The 21250-nt window shown below is 39.1% G+C and overlaps 1 protein-coding gene across 2 annotated transcripts in view; it reads right to left on the minus strand.

Moving 5' to 3' along the window:
• Window positions 1-21250, minus strand: part of NID1 (nidogen 1) — a 42850-nt gene that overhangs the window by 8551 nt on the left and 13049 nt on the right. Inside the window, exons 9-15 of one of the 2 annotated variants that reach the window (XM_084516107.1) lie at window positions 20225-20368; window positions 18745-18873; window positions 15377-15520; window positions 14509-14631; window positions 6950-7174; window positions 6165-6337; window positions 4074-4200 (exon numbers count right to left, since the gene is read on the minus strand). In XM_084516107.1, the coding sequence (XP_084372233.1) occupies window positions 4074-4200; window positions 6165-6337; window positions 6950-7174; window positions 14509-14631; window positions 15377-15520; window positions 18745-18873; window positions 20225-20368 (1065 nt within the window). The remainder of the gene's footprint in view (window positions 1-4073; window positions 4201-6164; window positions 6338-6949; window positions 7175-14508; window positions 14632-15376; window positions 15521-18744; window positions 18874-20224; window positions 20369-21250) is intronic. The other variant, XM_084516108.1, reaches the window with a different exon arrangement.

Consider the following 21250-nt stretch of genomic DNA (forward strand, 5'->3'; position numbering starts at 1 on the left):
TCCGAGCGTTGGTGCTTCCTTTCCCATCCTTGCACCTTTGGGCTTTGGCTTTCTCATTACATAAGAACAAGTAAAGCAGTTTGACTTGCATTAAAGCAGAGAGACGGAATTCCCAGCTTGATAGCTTTTCCCCCAAGCCTCCCCCGGCCCATGTTTCCCTTCTTGTGAGCATCTCCTTTATAAAAGCCATGGATTTCAGGCAGGGTTACAGCACAGATAACCTGAATTGTTAAGACTCACTTATGCTTCATGTCTTACATTACACTGGGCTAGAATACAACTTACTCTACCCTCCTTAGCAAGTCAGGATCTGGAATAGATTTTATAACTTTTAATATTCCCCCTTCTTTGATACTGGCATATGTAGCACTCCTCTGAGAACTAGATTTCATACAAAGTGTAGCCAAAACAATACACAGAGATAACCAAGCTCAAAGGACTAGAGATAATGATATTAGCTAACTGATGGAATTCAGATCCAGTTCTTTGTTTTTTTACACAGCAACCCTTTTTGGAACATGTTTCAGAACTGTATGTGCACAGATTTTCTTGGACAGTTAGTTGTTCCAAAAGCAACAGGAAATAACAGATAATGACCTACTCCTTTAGCATTAGTAATTTCTAACCCACTTGAAGGATGGAGAATAAATACATGGCACTTGGAGGTTTAATTCAGCCACTGTTGAAAAGCCGCTTTATACTCTTCAAGGTTCACTGAAAAAGAGTAGGCAGGTTGTACAGGATGTAGTGAAGCCAAAGACAGGTACAAATCAATTTTAGTCCAATTTCAGTTCCAAAAGAAATAAAGAATTGCACATGATCACTCCCCAGAATAGGCAGTGGCCCTTCATACCAGCCATCTGTCAAATTTTTTTCAAATGCAGATCCACACATCATTTGAATGTACTGGAATGAGGGTATGTGGCAAGTTAGCCTTCTATTAATGCTCAGGTTTACTTGCTGATAGCCATGAAATAAACAGATCCCAACACAAACTGCCTTACTGGAAAAAAGGCATTTGGTCCAGAACTCCAGACAGAAATACAACTTTTCTGTGAATTAAGTTACACAGCAGACTAAACAGCCTCTCCTCTCTCACCAGGGTGGATTAAACTTAGTCTGAACACATCATTTTGGATGTATGTTCATTGCTGAAGAGCTGGAAAAGATTAATTAAGATATAGTCTTTCAAGAGGCACAAATATGTTCCTGCACTATTGTCATCAGGCCTGATACAGTCACAGGCTCTACCCCTGGGAAACAGACAGACACATACAGCTGATAAAATTTAGGCAATTACTACAAAGAGGGAAGCTCTATTTCCTGACCTGCCTACACAGCTGCAGAGCTCAGAAAGCCTCCAAAGGCTATACAGCTGCAGGAATAGATGAGAACTGGATGGAGTGTCACAATAAAACATGTTTCTGCAAAGCAACTCCACTTGGATTGCAAGAACTTAAAAAAATCAAAAAAATAAAAGTGCATTCCACAAAAATACACATGAACAGAAGAACGCAGCAAGCAGCTGTAGCTCTCCTGAGGAAAAAGACAAATATCAAAACAAAACAAAAAAATAGTTTATGACAAGACTCATGAGTTTTCTGAGAGAGACGCATTTTTCCCATTTCCTGAAATTTTAAAGTTTGAGTTTTGGATAGCATAGAGATACTGAAATACTGAATATTCAGCCTTATATTGTTCTGATGCAGTTAACATTTCACACAGAAAGTAAAGAGCAGCAGTGTTCAACATCTCTTCAGGAATGCCACACACATCCTATGGGGACAACAGGACAACAGAAATCACGAGATGTCTTTACACACACAATATTATTTGTAGCAGATTTAAAAAATGAAGTTTCCACATGGCATCATGTTGTAAGCACTTTGAATTACTTAGTAAGATTTTCAACTCAATCTTCACAAATGTTGCTAAAATATTGTATACACTGCAAGACTTTCAATGCATGCACACACTCTCTCATTAGATAGACCAATTTATATCTATACAAAATCTTTAGCAATAGCAATTTCCCTCACTTTTTAAGAGTACAGAATCTGAGGAAATATTTGAACAGTGGAATTTGGAAATCCTTGCCCCACTGAATCTGTATTTATACAAGCACATGCTTTCACTATGGATTAAAATCCCATTTAGAGTGAACGTGTTGGGATGAAAAAGAAGTCCTACAAATACCTCAGCCACCAAGTTATACAGAAATACCATAGTTGCTACTGTGGTTAGGGATGGCTTTAAGCCCTCCTTTATCCCTTCCCAGAGCAATGGGAAGATCCTAGCTGCTCCCCCCTCTCCACTGCCCCTGAGGGCCTGAATGGAGCCCCAGCAAACTGGCTATTCTGAAGCACATACTCCAGATAGAGATACTTAAACAGATAAAGAAAACCAAAGCAAGATTATTGTGAAGCTTTAAAACTGCTTGACCATTTTGCTAAGTCAGTTTCCTAAGTTTTAGTGACAACAGGTAAAAAGGATCAAAAGCAAGGGCCACCTCCTCCAGTGACTTGACTTTACAGGTGTTCTACAATTCTGAGGATATGTGCATGCAAACAGTGCTGCTAGCTATTTTTGCTGTTTTTTGTTTTGTTTGTTTTTTTTTTGGGGGTGTGTGTGTGTGTGTGTGTGTGTGTGTGTGTGTCTGTGTCTGTGTGTGAGAGAGAGATTCCCCAAACCTGTCCTTTCCCTTAACCCTTTTCTTTTAAGAAAAGTTTTTGTATTGTAGATGCTCAGGCTTGCATTTCTAATGAAAACAAACACAAACTACATTGAGCAACAGAGACCTGAGGGAAAAATACAATAACAGGACATAAGCTGTAAAAGCACCAACCCCACATTACTCTCTAGTCCAATTCTTAAAGCCCTGAGCAACTCCAAGGGTGAGAACTGAATGAGACTAATTTTACTCATTCTTACTTCACAACTTAACTGGAAGACAAGAAAACTCGCAGCTGAAACAGTTTCTAGCCACCTTTCAGCTGTTCAATCTCCAAGCCTGGGAACAGAGAGCAGGGGTTCTCCTCTTCAGCCTCCCTGCCCACCCATTACTCCCCAGCACAACAGACAGGTGACGGGCAGAGTGAAGGAGAGGAAATGCCTATACAAATTCAAATCTCAGACAGCCAAAATATTACCTACCTTGCTTGCCAGAACGAAATCAGAGTGATACCCACAGATAGTATTCAATGTGAACATACCAAATTATTATGAAATCTTTCTGCAACTCTTTAGTAGGCTTTAGTTTTGATTGCATTCATTAAACAGAAAGCTGACAATCCATCATTCTCCATTTAAAATCACAAATGCATTAAACAACAGGGATTGGCCCCAGCACATGCCCTAGGTTTTAATGATAACTCAATTCCATTGTAAGCACCAGCCATTTACTGCTACCCTTGTTACTGTCTTTTGCTCAGTCAACAAGAAGCTGTCAGTCCAGCAGAGAACCATCCCTCTGTTCTCCGAACAAGCCTATTGGTAGGTCCTTTGCAAAGAACCTCACAAAGCATTTTGAAAATCCAGCTACATTATACTTACTGAATCACCTTTATTTGCACAACCACTGACTGTTGAAAAGCTTTCATAGTTATGTAAGGCATGACTACCCTACGTTAAAACCAGCAAAACCCTAAATCAACTGTTAACATCGTGTTTGTTTATGCTTTTTCCTTCATGTATTTACATGTTGCAGGCATTGCATCATTGTAAGCATGAATAATGTCTCTATTTACAGCAATCAGAGCTTAGTCTACCCATATGTTCCAGCCTGCTCTTCTGCACTTTTGGGCTTAAACTTAGTTTATATAAGGAGATCAGACTTCTCACTTATCTCAATAGTGAAACGGCAATGAAGTGCTGCTGCACAGGAAATGGATTTTATTTATTTATATATATATTTTTTTTTACATTAGCCAGGCTTTCTGGTTATTGTTTTTATCAAAATAGCACTCACTTGTGATGCTACAGCTCAGGCAACAACTGCGAATTATAGATTATTAAACTCGTGTCTCTAATACCATTACTAGGAGGTAGCAAGACAAAGAAGTTAGTCCTGTTACCTGTTTTGATGATGGTTGTTGGCTCCCCACCATGCAGGCTAGCTCTGCTGATCGAAGGGCCACTGATGTCTGTCCAATAAACCATCTTGTCCATGCAATCATAAGCAACTCCAATAATAACTTTGTCCTGTTGGTCAACATGAAAATTAGGCCAGCTTATGCTAAACAAAACAAACAACGACAACAAAAGTATTTGCCAACAGGTCAAAGTCTCAAGCCTAAAAAAAAAAAATTCTTGGAAAGAGGTGAGAGATGGGGAAGACAGGCAAAAAAAAAAAAAGGACAGTATGGGTAGTCATCATAGTGCAACTTAGAATAATACTTTTAGTTTCAAGTTCCTTGTAACTAGCAGTCACCATTTACTGTTCTCTTACTCCAATGAAGCACTGTAGATATTAATACTGACCTGTTGGTCTTACTTCATTAATTTCTTTAAATGGATATGCAGAAGAAAATTCATGATAATATCTTACTTTGTTATTCCTCATCTGCTTTTTTCCCCTCTCATCCTTTTCCTTCAAGGACAGAACAATGACTTTATCAAATCTGACTGCTGTTCTGTATATTCATTAATCCATGCACAATGGCTCCATTTTAGCATTTACTTACAAAGCATTAATTGGTATAAAGTTATAGCAAAGTGAGTTCTTAAAATAAAAAATAGTTGAATGAAAAACTCTATAAATCAATCACTCTGTTGGAATAAATATGCTCAGGGACAAGGAAGCAATTTTCTGGGCAGGAAAAGGTAGGGCTGAAGTTTGAGTTCAGAGTGGAAACTCTTCTCCAAACAAATGAATGGCATTTTCTGGATAAAACACTAATTTTGTATGGATTTCTGAGTTGATTTCTTTTTTATTAAAGAAGACTTAAGACTCTCATTCATTGGATGGAAAACTAAAAGGATCAGCAACTTCTTACAAAGATGGTCCAAAAACATGCATTAGAACAGAGATGGACATATTTTTGAGCCTACAATATTACTGTAGGGTACTAAATAGTCTAAATGTCTCCACACTGTCACTTCCCAAATACTGAGATAGCACAAAACAAAGACAATACCGCATGCAGAAATCGAGTGTTTAATTGAAGTTTTAATGAATAGTTACATCTTGTCTTTTGGAAGCTCTTTCCTGATGATGGTTCTAATTACACCATTTAAGCCAGACCAAGTAAGTAACAAGACTAGCTGACAAGGATTCAGAATTGTTTCTCTATATCAGCTTAACTATCCACAGTATTTTCTTTAAAGCATTGCTGCAACAGTGCTGTGGACAAGTGACAAAAGCTTGATTTTGCCGTTACATCACAGCAGAGTTTGTGGTACTGTGTACTTAACTGAATCTGGGTAATTTAGTCAGTATCTCATCTATCAGGCCAGCATGCTACCTGGTGTTGTTATCATTTATAAATACACTAATACTAGAATGAAAATAGAAATCCCAGGCTTCAGGCAAAATAAATTAATGTGATGAAATTGGAAGCGGAAAGAGTTTGTGCATGTCACAGGTGATGGAAAAGATACATTCTCAACATCAGGGATTCATTTTCAAGGAAAAATGATTCTCAAGACAGTAGTAAGAATTGTGGGAAAAGGATTTACCACCCACTGGGGCTGCACATGGAAAAGGAAACAAGAAAAAAATTATGTATCTGTAGCCAAGAATGCTGAGAACATGAAGAGATTAAGACTTATGACAAAATTTTGAGGGAGTAAGAGGAAAACTCCATATACTGCTTTTGTAGATCTGCATTTTTATACCACAGCCAGAAATGAATAGAAAGCCAATGAAAGTGTAAGGGTAGGAGTGTTTATATCATGAGCTGTTGGAAACATATAAGATCACAAATATTACATTTTTATCTTATGATCTATTCTTTAAAGGCAAATATTTTTTTCTATAGCTCATTTTTTCTGAGTAGTCAGGTCATGGATTTTCAGTGGCAAAGTGAGACGATACTGTAATTCTAATGAAGAATAAAAACTGAATTTGGAACTTCAATTATCAAATGACATAAAAGACAAACAATCCCTTTGATCTTTGCTGCAGCTCTTCCAAGACACGTGGAATTTTATAGTAGGATACTTACTGGAATATGCAAGAGTGCTTTTGCACCATTTTTCTTCATGTTGTTTCCCTCTAGTGGAACATGCTCAATTTTCCCACTTTGGGCGAAGAGCAAGTGTGTTCCTGGAGGCAGAGGTATCGTGTCTGGTCGAACAGAGGGCCCAATAACAATAGGGGGAGCAGCTGTGCTCAGACCTTGTTGATAGAGAAAGAAGCAGATGGGAAAAAATGAGCTTGTACAGCATAACAAGGCCTCTTGTTATTTTCAGATACAATTACAGCCAGGCTTCTTAGAAGGAAACAGCCCTATAAGTAGACGCTAATAACTATAATCAGATGCAGAGAGCTTCTCATTTTTTTCCTTTGGCTGACAGAGAAGGAGCAATTGACATAAAAGGTCATTTCATGTTCAACTCTGTAATTGCTTGTTCCATCAAATGTTCAAAATCTTATTTTGCAGTTGAAGTGAGGAAGATGTAAGAAAGAACATCTTTCATTTCCTGAAACAACAGCCAGTTACCACACACCCAGAGCTGCCACAGCTCCCTGAGGGTAGAAACTATAGAGAGGCCTCTCACAGTTTCAAGGCACAAAAAAAAGTCAGAAAACCATCTTCTTAATCAGAGGCTCACCACAGTTGTCCAGATGCCCTGGCTGAAGGAAAAGCATATGCTGGAGTTGTCAAAGGGCTGGGACAACAGAAGTCTACAATGCTCCAAGTCAGTGCTATATCTCAGGGGCCCCATATTTGGAGACTGTGCACTTCAGCAGAGAGAGACACAAAAGACAAGTGCTTCAGCCACTTACATGGTGGTTGAACTCCTGGGCCACTCCTGGTGCCATCAATCTCATTTCCATCCCTGTCCACACACCAGCAATATCCAGTGCTGGAATGGCACTGAGTGGGCAGGTAATTGCCATGCTCGTCACACTGAGGAACAAACTGAGCCACTCTCATCTCTCTTTGGAAGTAGGCGCCTCCGCTTGCAAGAGCTACTTCTTGCTCATGCTGACATCTGGTCTTTTCCACTCCTGTGGAGAGAAAACAGACTGGTGAATATTTCTGTTTTAACTAATAACTCTGTTCCACTAACAGTTACTATGCATTGACGGCTTATAACATGAGTATTCTCACCACTGGAGGAACATTATTACAAACTTTAAAGGCATATACCTTCAGTGCACCTTCAGAGAGTCTGTCCTATGTAAATTTAACACATTTGCCTTAACTTCACATCATTTCAAATATCTTTCACTGTGTAATTTAAAACAGAACAAGGAGCTCCCCTGCAGCTTCCTACATTGAAAGGTCACAGACAATGTTCTCCAGCTTCTGTTTTTTTCCTAGCAGCGCATTAGCAAGAACATTCTGTTCGACTTGGGGCCCCCCGAAGTCTACTTGTTTGGCAAACACCCGTGGGCCTTAAAATGTGAGCAATTAGCCAGACCATACAGTGGGTAAAGTTTTTTTTTTTTTGGTAATGCTAAAAGTTGAGTTTCCCCTCAGAGGCACCAAAGAAAATTAGGACACAAGGCAGATGCTGAGTTCTCTATGGAGCCTAGGAAGCAAGTCAACTCTTTGCTCTGATGCATAATAGGTTTTTAAAGCTGAGGCAGCGCGTTTGAGCCCTCATTTGATATTTTAGACCTAAGTGAGGAACTGCAGGAACAGTTTGCCCAGTGCCTGGTAAAGCACGGAAGCGAGGCTATACTGAAAACAGGAATACTATGCATACATACATACATGCATACAGATAAACGTGATATGCAGTGGCCACACCAAACGCTTGTGTATTGCTACAGAGGTTACAGAAGACTACTAACTTTCCAGTTTATCAGGAGATAAAGGGATACATTTCTTTTGTTTTCAAGTTTACTAAGCAGTCTGTACTGAAAAATACATCTCCTTGGTATTATCTGTCATGCAATAGGGAATGTCATCTAGATCAACATATCCTTTCAAATATGAAACAGCATAGTGAAATTAAGAGAATGCCATAAAAATAACATTTTTCCTTCTCTGCACAATGAAATCTGGGTCACTTTTACCTTACACTTGAGACTCATAAAGGAGTCCTGCACAATGGGAAAGACTTGTAATTCTGGGGAGTATCTTCCTGCTGTCAGTGATTTCTACAGACAGCTAGAAATACTTACCACAGTCTGTCTGATGAAGAGGTTGAATATTACACTCTCGTTTTTACATTGCCTGGTGGACAGCCAAGACCTAGCACAGCTGACCTAGAATCTAATCTCATGTGCCTACCAACTATCATGGTGTAACAGTCACACAAATATCAAAAAATAAAGGGGGGGAATATTTTTTAAATTATTATAACCAGTTATGCAAGCAAAAGCTTTGGAGGAGTTTCATGCACCTGGACACAATTAAAGCAATACAAATGTCTGGAGAACAGCTCAGTCCAAGCAAATAAAATATTTGGCCTCAGCTTTAGTGTGGGTGGTGAAGGGCCTTGAGTCAACCTACAAAATCAAACACTGAAAGAAAAACTCCATTATCTCAAATGTTGTTTATAGAACTCAAAATACCATGCAGGTAAAAGAAATGTTGATTCCAGTATGATACTTTTGTCACAACATTATTATTATTATTATTATTATTATTATTATTATTATTATTATTATTATTATTATTTTTAATCTAATTACATGCACCATTCCTGAGAGAAAGCAGGGGGAATACAGGGTATTGGTAAACTGACCCTCCCTGCTTCTGTTCTGCAATTCATTCGTGCCATCCTTTGAGACACTAGGAGTTCCTCCTCAGTGGGATACAAAAGCTAATGTAGAAGCTGGTCAGTTTTCCTTCCTGTCCCAAACTCCCAGAATTAGAGAAACTCAAACAGATTATTATTTTTTAAAAATTACCAGACTAGATTAACTTTATGAAAAGGAGCTAACAAATATAAACTATACAAAGGACCATATGTGCTCCCAGCTTGGACCCAACTGTTACACACAAAATATACTGAAGTTATTGGGAACATGAAATACCAATGCCTGCTCAAATTTCAAAACAATGCTCACATTTCAATCTACAGACTTTATGCAGGAATACTGATGGAAGCTTTGAAGCGTGTTCATATTGGAATGATCAAAACCAATCTCACAAACGCCTTGGTTATGCTATTAGCTCCACCAAAGAAAAGAGATTAGTCAACCAAATTAGTTTCCAAAATCAGAACCCTGTTTCTAGAAGGCAGAGTATATTATTTATTCTTTCTAAAAATCCAGACGTGCCAGCTGGTTGGAATAATCTACTCATAATGCTTACTCAGTCATACATTTCATTCAGAGTGCTTAAAAAACAGAAGATGGCTTAATTTTGCAAGCTTTAAGTTGTGTTAATTAACTGTCTGAAATGAGGCTAGCTATATTGCAGTCTGAAAGATGAGAGTCACAGAGTAAATAATGCTTTGTCAACCTAACAACACAAGTTAGACAAAACATACAGCAAGAATTGGCACATATTTTGGTCATACAAGGGGTACTTTGTAAGCCAGCTTTCAGACACAGACAGGGCTAGTAAGTTTCCTTTCCTTCAGTGCACCAGCCTCCATGAGAAGGTTCCTTAGAGCTCCTCCTTTAATATCCATACAGTAATATTTCATCTAGTCAAGACTCTTCAGTGATCCAGAACAACTAACACTAGAAGAGTTCTCTGGTCTCTTGACTCTTACAGGAGGAAGATTTCCTTTAACTGCACTAAGAACTAAGATCAAATAATGCTTAACTGCTGTAAACTGTGCCATTACGTCTACTACCACACCTGTTTGTAGCAGCTGGAAAATGAAGCATGCCTATTTCAAGGTTCTGTGACCTCCTCACTAGGTCAACTGAGCTCAGTAAAATCAACAAGTGGGTTCACAGTCAAATGGAAAGTTACTCTTCTTGGGAGACACTGCATACATCATCCTCTAAAGATAGAGAGGCTTGTCTTGGAAAAATGACAACCCATGAAAGCTGACAGTAGATAAGCAACTCAGCATGAACACTGAGCTAAGTCCTGTTGGGGTTGTGATGGGGTATATAAATAAGAATTCAGCATATACACAGGGAACACCATGCAGGTATAGAGAAGCAAAGTTATTACTCTACGTGGGATTAATAAAATGATTCAAGGAATAGTGGGTCCAACTCTGGTACCCAGAGTTGGAATGGATAGTGAAAAATTGAAGCAGTGCACAGAAGGGAGCTCTGAGGAGAGAAGCTGTAGTGCAGAACAGAGAAGAAAGGCTGCTGAAGAAGTGATGCTCCATGGACCACAAAAAGTCACACTAGATACATGAAAGGGTGCACATCCTGAATTCAAGCTAAATGAATACCCTTTCTCAGGAAAATAAAACTACAATTTAATGTTTTCAGCATTTTTTTCCAGTTGTTTTTATCAACTGCCACTAGCAACACATAATTTAAAAGTCACTGAAGAATATCATGGAACTAGAAAAAATGAACTGGAAATAGCACAGATACTGAAAGTGGACCATATGAAAAACATGCGACTACACTTTCCCAACATAAGCAAAAAAAAAAAAAAAAGGCATATGCAAACATTCAAAGTCTCTTTTGGTTATAAAGGAAAGATCTCGTAGCAGCACTGCAGAAGATAACTTACGGACTTTTTAAAAAAAAGATGGAGGCTGAGAAAATAGGATGAGAAACAGGGACATATGGGTCTTCTTCCCTTCCACTCTGTAGGGGGGGGTTGGCAGGGAGTCCGGTATGCTATATTAAATTCAATTAGCATTCAGAAATTTTTCAAGATCTGATATAACTACTCATACAGGTTTTCACTCACAAGCTAAAGGCAGAAAAGTGATTTAAAACTGTGACCAGTATGCAACCAAAGAGTACTTGTTTATTTCTCATGTGGATCACTTTATTCCCCACGTATCACAAAGAGTTATGCTGGCACTATTAACTGCTGTTCTCAGACATTGCCAGAAAAGGAAGAGGAAAAACAAAACACACTTCCCTTTGTCCATTCACTTTGCATTGCAATCCTTCACTTCCAGTGCTGCCCTGTAAGTGCATTTCTCGTGTGAAACAGATGGTGTGCAGAGGACCACTGAATGTCTCTTAATGGTCAGACCCCCAGTCCAATAATCTAGACTTGTGTCTGTTTAGTAAACAGTGTCTGGGGTCTGCAGGGGTAAAAACACTCAGACATCTGGTTTTTGAAATGGAAAAATGAAGCGTGAGGAAATAATGAAGTGCAGACATTCTTAATAGCTGTGAGCAGCGGGGCATTCCAGCATCATTAACTCTTTCATTAACCTGCTGGTTTACTCCTACCACATCCACTCACATGCAACTCAAATCCATTTTACTTGTTAAGCCTGCTTGCTACAAGAGGTGCTGTTCTCAGTGGTAAGGTTCCATGTAATAATAAAGACACCATAAAAGCAAACAATTGTACACATTGTTCAGAAAAGGACAGGAAAAAGAACCGTATTTGGATGAATGAAACTTTCCATGCTGTTAATCACCAGGAAAGACTTCAGTGACTTGACTGAGGCTAATAAGATCAAAACCTTAGTGGGTAAAAAGGGAAGGAAAGCTCTCTAATAACATCTGAATACAATGGATTCTCTTCCGCAATCTCCATCCTGAAGCAACTTACTTTACAAATTGGGTACTAAAGTAAACTAAGCTGTTTTTTGCTAGGCTTCAGAAAGTATTTTGGTTCTAACTACTGGCAGTGATTAGCATTTGGATATACCCATTTTAAAAGCACTAAAGTTTTAGCAATAAATGACATCCCAAGGGCAGCTATTGTTCTATTAACTTTCAAAGAAGGGAGGAGTAGCTAACTTTGTTACAAACACTGCCATTGCTACAGGCCAGCAAGGCAACACAGATGCTCCGTCCCTTAGTCAGGGTTCAGCAAAAATGAGACTTATCTATAAAATTGGGGGGAGGGTGGTTTTTTTGTTTTGTTTTGCTTGTTTTTGTTTGTTTTGGTTGGTTGTGGGTTTTTTTGTTTGTTTTTTTTTGTTTGTTTGTTTTTTGTTTTTTACTCCTGCTCAGAGAATTTCGTGAACAGAACTAATTGATCCAAGTGTTTCTAAAGCACGTCTTCTACTGGTAGTACAAAACCACATTAAAAAATAAAAACAATATTAACCAATTAACAAAACCTGGCCGATCCCCACCCACTAGAACAGTAGACACAACTATACTCTCCAAAACATTTTTTTTGTTACCATTAAATCCAGGACTTTGAGACATCCCCATTCAAGCTACATTTGTGTTGAGTATGGGAAAAATCAAGAAGCATCCAGGATAAAGAGTAATAACAACAAGTTACTACAAAAATACTAGACTCTAATTAGCAGTTTAGTAGACACACTGTGAAAAGGTGTTTTTCCCGAAACAAATAAACAAAAAACCAACAATACAAGTATGCTATCATGTACACTCAGAAAAAATTAAATATGCCCTGGTAGTAGAGCTAAATGGTTGAATTCAAGTAACAGCCTACCGAATCACAGAATGGTTTGGGTTGGAAGGGACATTAAAGATCATCTAATTCCATCCCCCCTGCCAGGGGCAGGGACACCTCCCACCAGATGAAGTTGCCCAAAGCCCCATGCAGCCTGGCCTTGAGTACTTCAAGGGATGGGGCATCCACAGCTTCTCTGGGCAGCTTGTTCAAGGGCATCACCACCCAAAATTACTGGCCTCAGCTACAAAGGGGAATGTGCCAGACATGAACACAGTATTTCTGCCTCTGCAATTGTTCTTGAAGAACTGGAAGCTCCAAGGTTTGAATTTGCTTCAAGCTACTCACATCAGGTTTCTCCTCTAGGAGTAAAAATCCTGTTTTTTTTATCAGCAAGTTCGTTGCTAAATGTTTTAACATAGGTCAGAAACAGAGTAGTTCTACGTTCATCTAGCACTAGAACAAAAATATGTATGGGCATTCATGCATCAAAAGTACGTTGAAAATAATATTGAAAAGCTCATGTACAGTTGCAAAAGCTTGAGCTTCAGAATTAAACTGTGCAAAACCTCCTACAATTTACCTATGACAGGCAAGTCTACAAACATCGGATAGTTTGACATAACACATTCTGTTGAGTGCACGATGAAGCCATGCAAATATGATCTAAAACCAGGAATCACCTTGTGATTTTTTTTGTCTCTCCTATATAAGTTACCCTTTGCCTTTTTGTTTAAAGGCATTAGTATCATACCATGCAGAAGTGTCAGAACTTCAAATTAGGGAAGACAGTAGCAAAAGGAAAATAAGTTTCAGCAACACATCAGATAGTGATACTGTGTCATGCAGACAAGCACTTTTAAGGCAGCACATCAATCATTTAAAAAAAACAAAAAAAACCTTTGAATCAAATACTTTGGACATCATTAAGACACAGTACAGAAGCTGATTTATAAAGACAGATTCTCCTTCCTCAGTCATACTGCTTTTTGTATTTTTTTTCCCCCCCCCTTTGGCTACGTGCCATTTTTACTCTTGGCTGCACATTTTGAGTTTGTCTATGCAGAGGTGCAGGGTGGTCTTTATCCCAACACCAACAATCTCAAAAGCAGGGAAGTGGGTTCAAGTGTACTCAGATGGTAGGCTTTATGTATTTCCTGGATGAAAGCACTCAACATTGTGCAAAAAATGAGTACTGTCACTGATCTTTGTCATGCTTTTGAATTAAAGCAACTCTCACAATGCTACATTGTGCTTTACAGTTCCTTACTAAATACATACATTCTAGCATGCCTACAAGATCAGGAGTTATGTACTTCAAGACCCAAACCACAATGCAAGAACAGAAGTGTGGAAGGATAAAGAACCTTCTGCTAAATACAGAACTGGCTAAGTACAGAAACATTTAAGAGCTCGAAACTGGAGTTAGTCTTTCTGGACTCTCACTGGCTATACTCTGAATGTAGGCATCTAGATCTCAGTGAATTGCAGATACGTTCATCTCATCCTTCACTTTTCTCCTGTAATGCTGCAAAGAATTTACACTACCAACAGCTCCATGTTTTATGATAGATGACTGTGTATGCAAAACAAAGTCAATCTGTTGTCAAACCATCGCATAAGGCAACTTCTAAAGATAGCACCAGCTTTGGGCTGAGAATTGCTTGAGGTAGACAAACAAAACCTGAAACAGGATACTGAGCAAGAAAAGTGATAATAGTCAAGATACAGACTTCAGCACAAACTTGATGCAATTCAGAACCTGAGAGACTTGAGAAACTTGAGAAAGAACAAAGTCCTCGGTGAGACAATTTGTTCTATAGAGAAGTCAAATGATCATATAACCTCCAATTTCCCAATTATATTCCCAGTCCAACTTTCAAGAACTGTAAAATTTTACCTCCTAATACACACTGGAAACCATCCCCACGATAACCTGCCTTACACTGGCAGCTGAAGGACCCAGGAGTGTTGTAGCAGAAAGCATCAGGATGACAGCGGCCCTGTTGACATTCGTCTGTATCTGTAAAATAAAATATCAGTCTTAGATAAACACACCTCATGATGAAAGGTAGCTTACAAGTCAGAGTGAGGAATTAAAGTGCAAATCTGGCTTATTAGTTTCAGGCTTCTATTTTAGGACATACAACTAGAATTACAGACCTTTGGAAGAATACAGAAATGCAAAGAGGAAAAAAGCATGCATATATTTTAGATTCTGCCTTCCGGGAAATCCCTCTACCATGCTACTCTGATGGGGAATTGGCACTGTTAATTCACACAGTATTAAATATGTTTCTTTCTCCATGTTTCTCAAGGAAAAGACTAAAAAACAAAGCAAAAGAGGTAGGATTTGGCCAGCAAGGTTTCCAATATGTTTTTAGGTAAGGCTGCTCTCCCACTACACTCCAATTGACATGAAGCATGGAATAACATTTTCGCAGACTCTGAATTCTCAGCACTATGTGATTCCCTCTTAGTAACATAAACCAATACAGTTCAAACAACTCCAGCAGATGAGGATCTCATCTCCTAACTGCAGCTGCCGCAAAAATTGCGGCTACCTCATCTCAGACTACCCGCAGTACAATTATTGAAGAGTGAATTCAAAAGTGCAGGGAGAAAAGAAGAAGATCTTTTGGTGCTTGCCTGCAGGACTCAAGCTACAAACTTTCCTATTGTAAATCAGAAGTAACTAAAGGAGATTGCAGTGACCAGCCAAGTTGTGCAATGAAGTGCAAGAAAACACAACAAATGGTGCTACCCACCCTCACAGGCACGCCCGTCTCCAGAGAAGCCAGGGAGGCACGTGCAGATGTAGGCAGAGCCACCCGTGTACACACACTGAGCACGCTGAGGAATGTCGCAACCATGCGTGCCTGTCTGACAGTGGTTTACGGCATATTCAACAGCTGCAGGTTAGACGTACAAGAGAGTGAAAGTTTGAATTTTCCTCCACAAGGCTGAAGCTTGTAATACATTTGTAGAGAGAGAAGAACAGCTGTGAAAGCACAGAGAATAGAAAGGAGACAAGGAAACTGAGTTTTGCTTTGGGGGCTGTTGTTGTTTTCCCCCCCCAAGACCTTCCTTTTCGCTGATGTTAAACCTTATTAATGTTTCATAAGTGACATAGTGTCTTCTAGCACCTCATAAATGCTTGTTAATGGGGAGCAGGGGAGAAAGGCTACCACAGCCATAGATCCTAAAATCCATGCCAGTTTTGTTTATAAACAGGAGTCCTCGCTGAAGAAATGTAAGGAATCTCACAAAGGCACCTCACATGTTAGCTGAGTAGCCAGTTCACTGCGCTGGGAATTATTAGATATCCTGCAACACTAACCTAGCATTGACCCAGGGCTGTCATCACTTGGCTACGGATAGGAGCCGTGACTCATTTAATAAGAGATAAACACATTTGTCAACTATTAGAGAGATTTTGACCAACTGGGGCAGCTGGGGCCAGTCCTGCAGCTTTCCACAACTTTCTCAACGTTGGCAGCCGTGACTGTGAAGGCACTATAACACTTATCAAAATATACTCCAGGTAAGGCAGAGTTTCAGCAGCTCTCTTATGTCTAAGAAGAAGAAAAGAAACCATGATATTTAAAAAAAAAATAAAGAGGCAAAATACTACAAAAATGTTATATACATTTATATATGTGAAGTACACAAGTTTGCAGCGTGCACGTCTAGGAACAGACTTCCAGCTGCTGTAACAGAGTTCACCAAGGCTTTCTTTATGCAATTCTTCCTAGGAACTTACAGGGGACCAACACCACACTCCACAGTGCTCCTTTCATCGCAGAACACATATGGAAACTACCACAGTACTGGCAGGGGAAAAAAAAAAAAATATATATATGCCATCATAGCCAGATCTGAAAACAGGCATTTTCTTCATTTCTCTGGAGGAGATGACACCATTGTTAGAATAATTTCTATCTGTTCTACTTGATGAAGTAATTTCTTTAGAATTAAGCATTTTAAATGCTTAAGTTTTAGAGCTAGAATTTCTAGGGAGTCCCTAAGTCCTCCTATTCCTCGGTGGGAAAATAGGACAGGATTCACATACAACTCTCCTTAAGCTTTTCAGTGAGTCACACAGCTGGTATGAAAAAGCTGCTATTCCAGAAAAGCCGAGGCAGAGTGGGTAGCCCAGAGCAAGCCACACAGCTACAAAGAGGGTAGCTGTTGCCTTTTCTGAGGTTCAGGTTGTCCACAGGCTGTAAACCCATAGACAGGGGAACAAGATTACCATGGCATTTATTTTCACTCTGTTGGGAAACAACAGATCATCCTCCCCCACTCGATCTTATGGGTGCAAAGTTTTTCAATTGAAGGAAGGGATCACATTGAAGTCCTTCAAGCTGGGTAAGGAGCCACTTGGCACTTGTTACAAGCGTGACACATCAGCTTCATGGAAAAGTGGTAGAGTGAAATCAGCAACGCCATGGCTGGAGGAAAGAACATTCAATTTCAGGTTAAGGTGCCTATAGGGTATCAGTGATTATAATGGAAAGAATATAAAGCTGCACTTCTATATCTGACCCCATCCCTTCCTGTGTTGTGGAAAGTTACTTTTTTCCACCTGTTCTGCAGGAAAAGGATAGGCTCCATGTACACTGAGTGGACTGGAATGGTAATTTCCACTGGACAAATAAATAGGGCTTGTGACTGGCTGGATGGCTCCACTCAGAGTTATGGTCAACAGCTCCATGTGCAAGTGGACATCAGTAATGAGCAGTGTTGTTCCTCAGGGGATTGGTTTGGGGACTTGCATTGTTTAGTTTCTCTGTCAACAACATGGTCAGTGGGACAGAGTGCACCCTCACCAAGTTTGCCAATGACACCAAGCTGTGTGGTGCAGTCAGCATGCTGGAGGGAAGGGACCTGGACAGGCTTGAGAGTGTGCCTGTGAGAACCTCATAAAGTTCAACAAGGCCAAGCACAAGGTCCTGCATCTGGACCCAGGCAACACCAAACACAAATACAGGCTTGGCAGAGAACGGATTGAGAGCAGCCCTGACAAGAAGGACCTGGGGGTGTTGGTTGATGAGAACCTTGACATGAGCCAGCAATGTGTGCTTGCAGCCCTGAAAGCCAACCGTATCCTGGGCTGCATCAAAAGTAGCATGGCCAGCAGGTCAAGGAAAGTGATTCTCCCCCTCTGCTCTGCTCTCGAGACCCCATATGGAGCCCTGCATTCAGCTCTGGGGCCCCCAGCACAAGGAGGACATGGAAGCATTAGAACAAGTCCAGAGGAGACCAAGAAGATCAAAGGGCTGGAGCAGCTGAAACAATAAGGACAGGCTGAGGGAGTTGGGGTTTTTCAGCCTGGAGAAGAGAAGGCTCTGGAGAGACCTTACAGCGGCCTTCCAGTACCTAAAGAGGACCTGCAGGAAAACTGGGGAGGAACTCTGTTAGGGAATGTAGTGACAGGACAAGGGGTAATGGTTTTAAACTAAAAAAGGATAGATTTAGATTAGATAATAATAAGAAATTCTCTCCTATGAGGGTCATGAGGCACTGGAACAAGTTGCCTAGAGAAGTTTGGATCAGCACAACAAATGATAAGAGAACATGTAGTTTTTCTTTAAGATGCAATGGTTTGTCCCTTGATATCAGGTATGGAGACCAAAAAAAGACAGAAAATATTATTGACCATTACCTTTAACAAAGAAACAAAACTTCAAATCCAAAAAAGCAAAAGGTGCAAGACAATAGAAAATAATTTACAGCCGTGGTGCAGAAAAAGCAGTACCTCATGTTGAGAGTGAGACACTGAAATAAAGACAAATTAGTAACTGCTCACTTCAATTTGTTCTTTTACAAATTGGAATTTTAGTTCTACATAAAATCTACAACTAAGTCACAGTACAAAAAAAGACAGAAGCATTCCATAAATTTTCCATTTGGAAACATTTTGATTGGGGAATTTTTATGAGATGGAAACAAAGTACTTCAGGTACCTTCTTCAGTTACCTAATGGATTGTAATTACCAACTGCAGAACAAACCCCTAAATTCATGTTAGAAGCCAGTATGTATCCTAGAAGGTGCATTCTGTTTCTGTGAAACTAATCACATCCTGAAAACCAGTGTTTTAAATCAGTGTTTTTAAGAAATTTGAAACTCACCAACACAAGTCTGCCCATCTGCTGCAAACTGGTATCCGTCTACACACTCACATCGGTACGTTCCTGGCTGGTTATTGCAAACTGCATTGCTGCCACATAGAGCTGGTTGCTCTGAACATTCATCAACATCTAGAATATTGTAAGGATTCCCATTATTACAGATACATGTTTAATACTGATACCAAAAGAGATTCTACAGTGGAGTAGTAAGAGGAAGGCCAGAAGATCAGAAACACTGTGAAATAAAACACAGGCTACAAGGTGACCAGTAGCAGTGATAACTACTTGGCGAGCAGAACTTTAGGAAAGACTCCTGTAGTTATCCATATATTGAAACCTAACTCATTAAAAAGAGCTTGCAGGTTATTCTTAAAGACAGAAAATGGCAAATAAACAATTGATGTGCACTATTAAGTTAAAATATGGAGTAAAATAAAACTGGGGATATAACCTTTACATTTGATCTAAAATATGTGGTTTTGACCTTATATACAGTAACTGGTTTATACGCCAGAAGCTTTCAATTAACTCTAAAAGCTCCCTGTTTACTTATATTAATATACATACACGTAAAAGAGGTAGAGATCACAAGTTCAGAAGCTAAAGTGACCTAAGATTTTATTGAACTGCACAGCCTAAGTCACCAACTGGAGTTTAGTTCAACTTAAGAGCATGTCTGGAAAAAATCAATTTTTTAAAGTAAGCAGGAGGCCTCTCTGAAGTTTCTACTATGACCTGGGTCATGCAAAATAGATTGAAATATGGAAAAGGAAACTTCATACTGCAAAGCAATGTAACTGTCAACCTAACAACACGTTTCATTGATAAGAAGATAATCAAGTAAAGACATGGAGCTTTCAACTTTTTCAGCAGCTCTTACAAAGCATCTCAAAAACTCAAATGTTACAAAGAGAAGATCTTAGGCAGCAGAAACGCTACACACAGTAGCAAGAGAAAAATCTTCACTAAAGAGAAAGACAAAGATAATGCATCTTCAAGCATTTCAGCCCTGAATCCTAAAGACTTTGACAGAAGGAATTTTCAAAGCATATCTTAAAAAAGATTATTTCAATGGGCTCCATGTACCTGTGCTCTGTATGCATGTTACACATGCAATTCCTCATTGCCCTCAAGAACTTCTAACTTAGCTGACTCATTTTAACCAGACTCTGTAGAACAGTACATTTCTCACAGCTAAGTTCCCACAAGTTTTATGAAAAGAGTAACTACATAAGATGCTTTGTAAGCTAACAAAACATACCCAGGTTTGATTCTCCAAAACAGTCAATAAATGTATCATTTAATTACACAAACTTAATTAATCAGATAGATCAGTTACCCCAGCATCCCTCTAACCAATTGCTCCCCAAACCAGCCTCTTAGTTCAGTTCATTCTAACCCCTTAAACCAAGGGTCTATAAGTTCCAAGCTAACCAAATTCTATGTTAGCTGTCATTTTGAAATTAAAATATTCTGTTACCATAACAAACGTTTCCATCTCCACGGAAGCCAATTGAACATTCACAGAAGAAACGATTTCCAGTTCCTGGACGACATATTGCATTGGTGTCACAATTATGGGTACCCGTGTAGCAGGGATTCCGGTTAATATCAGCAGAACCATCTGACAAGAAAGATCACATTCAGACATAAGAACACTACCCAAATAATAAGACTCACATAAGGCCCAGAAGGAGTTTGCTTTTAGCATACATTAAACAAGAAAAAAGCATGTTTTGCACTAAGAAGGAGACTTGCAGGAGATATGCAGGACATGAAATCTCAAACAACAGTAACACCTGTATTCCTTGTAACTTCTGCAAAGGACTGTTGAGTCTTTTTTTTTTTTTAAATGCTTCTTCCAGCCACTAGCCTAGACCCAAAGTGTGATTAACATTGTTTTGTTCACTTAAGTTAGTAGAACTTTATTTTTGGAACAAACAAAAGTGAGCATACTCCTTTCTGTACTTATCTGACACGCATTTACAAATATCTCCTTTTTTTTCTCCTGATATTAGCACATACACACTTGGACTGTTCTAGAAAGTACATTTCATAGGCTTTCTACCTACCTTACAACTAACGTGCCTTGTTTCAAGATAAACTACAGAAGTTTTTTTTTTTTTAAATGGTAGATATTACTCCCCTCTTTTAACCTTTATTCTGACAATATAAAAAATCATTAAGAGAAGAACTATGCATTAGCTAAGGAAAAATGACATCCCATGTATCTAAGCAGCAATAGATTCAAGCTAGTATTTTGAGAGTATTTCAAGGAATTAGATGCACACTCCACTCAATTTCAAAACCAGATAATTACTTAAATAGCATTCCCCAAGTAAAAACACAAACTTTCAACAGTCCCATTTCTATTCTTAGTTGATGGGCCCAGATCTGGTGACTAACGCAAATAATTTAATTCATTAATGCCCAACTAATGCAGGCTAAAACAACGTAAAAGCATACTTTTAATTACTCACAATAGAGGGAAAAAAGATTTTTAATT

The sequence above is a fragment of the Aythya ferina genome (assembly GCF_964211825.1).
Source record: "Aythya ferina genome assembly, chromosome: 3".
NCBI classification, from domain to species: Eukaryota; Metazoa; Chordata; class Aves; order Anseriformes; family Anatidae; genus Aythya; species Aythya ferina.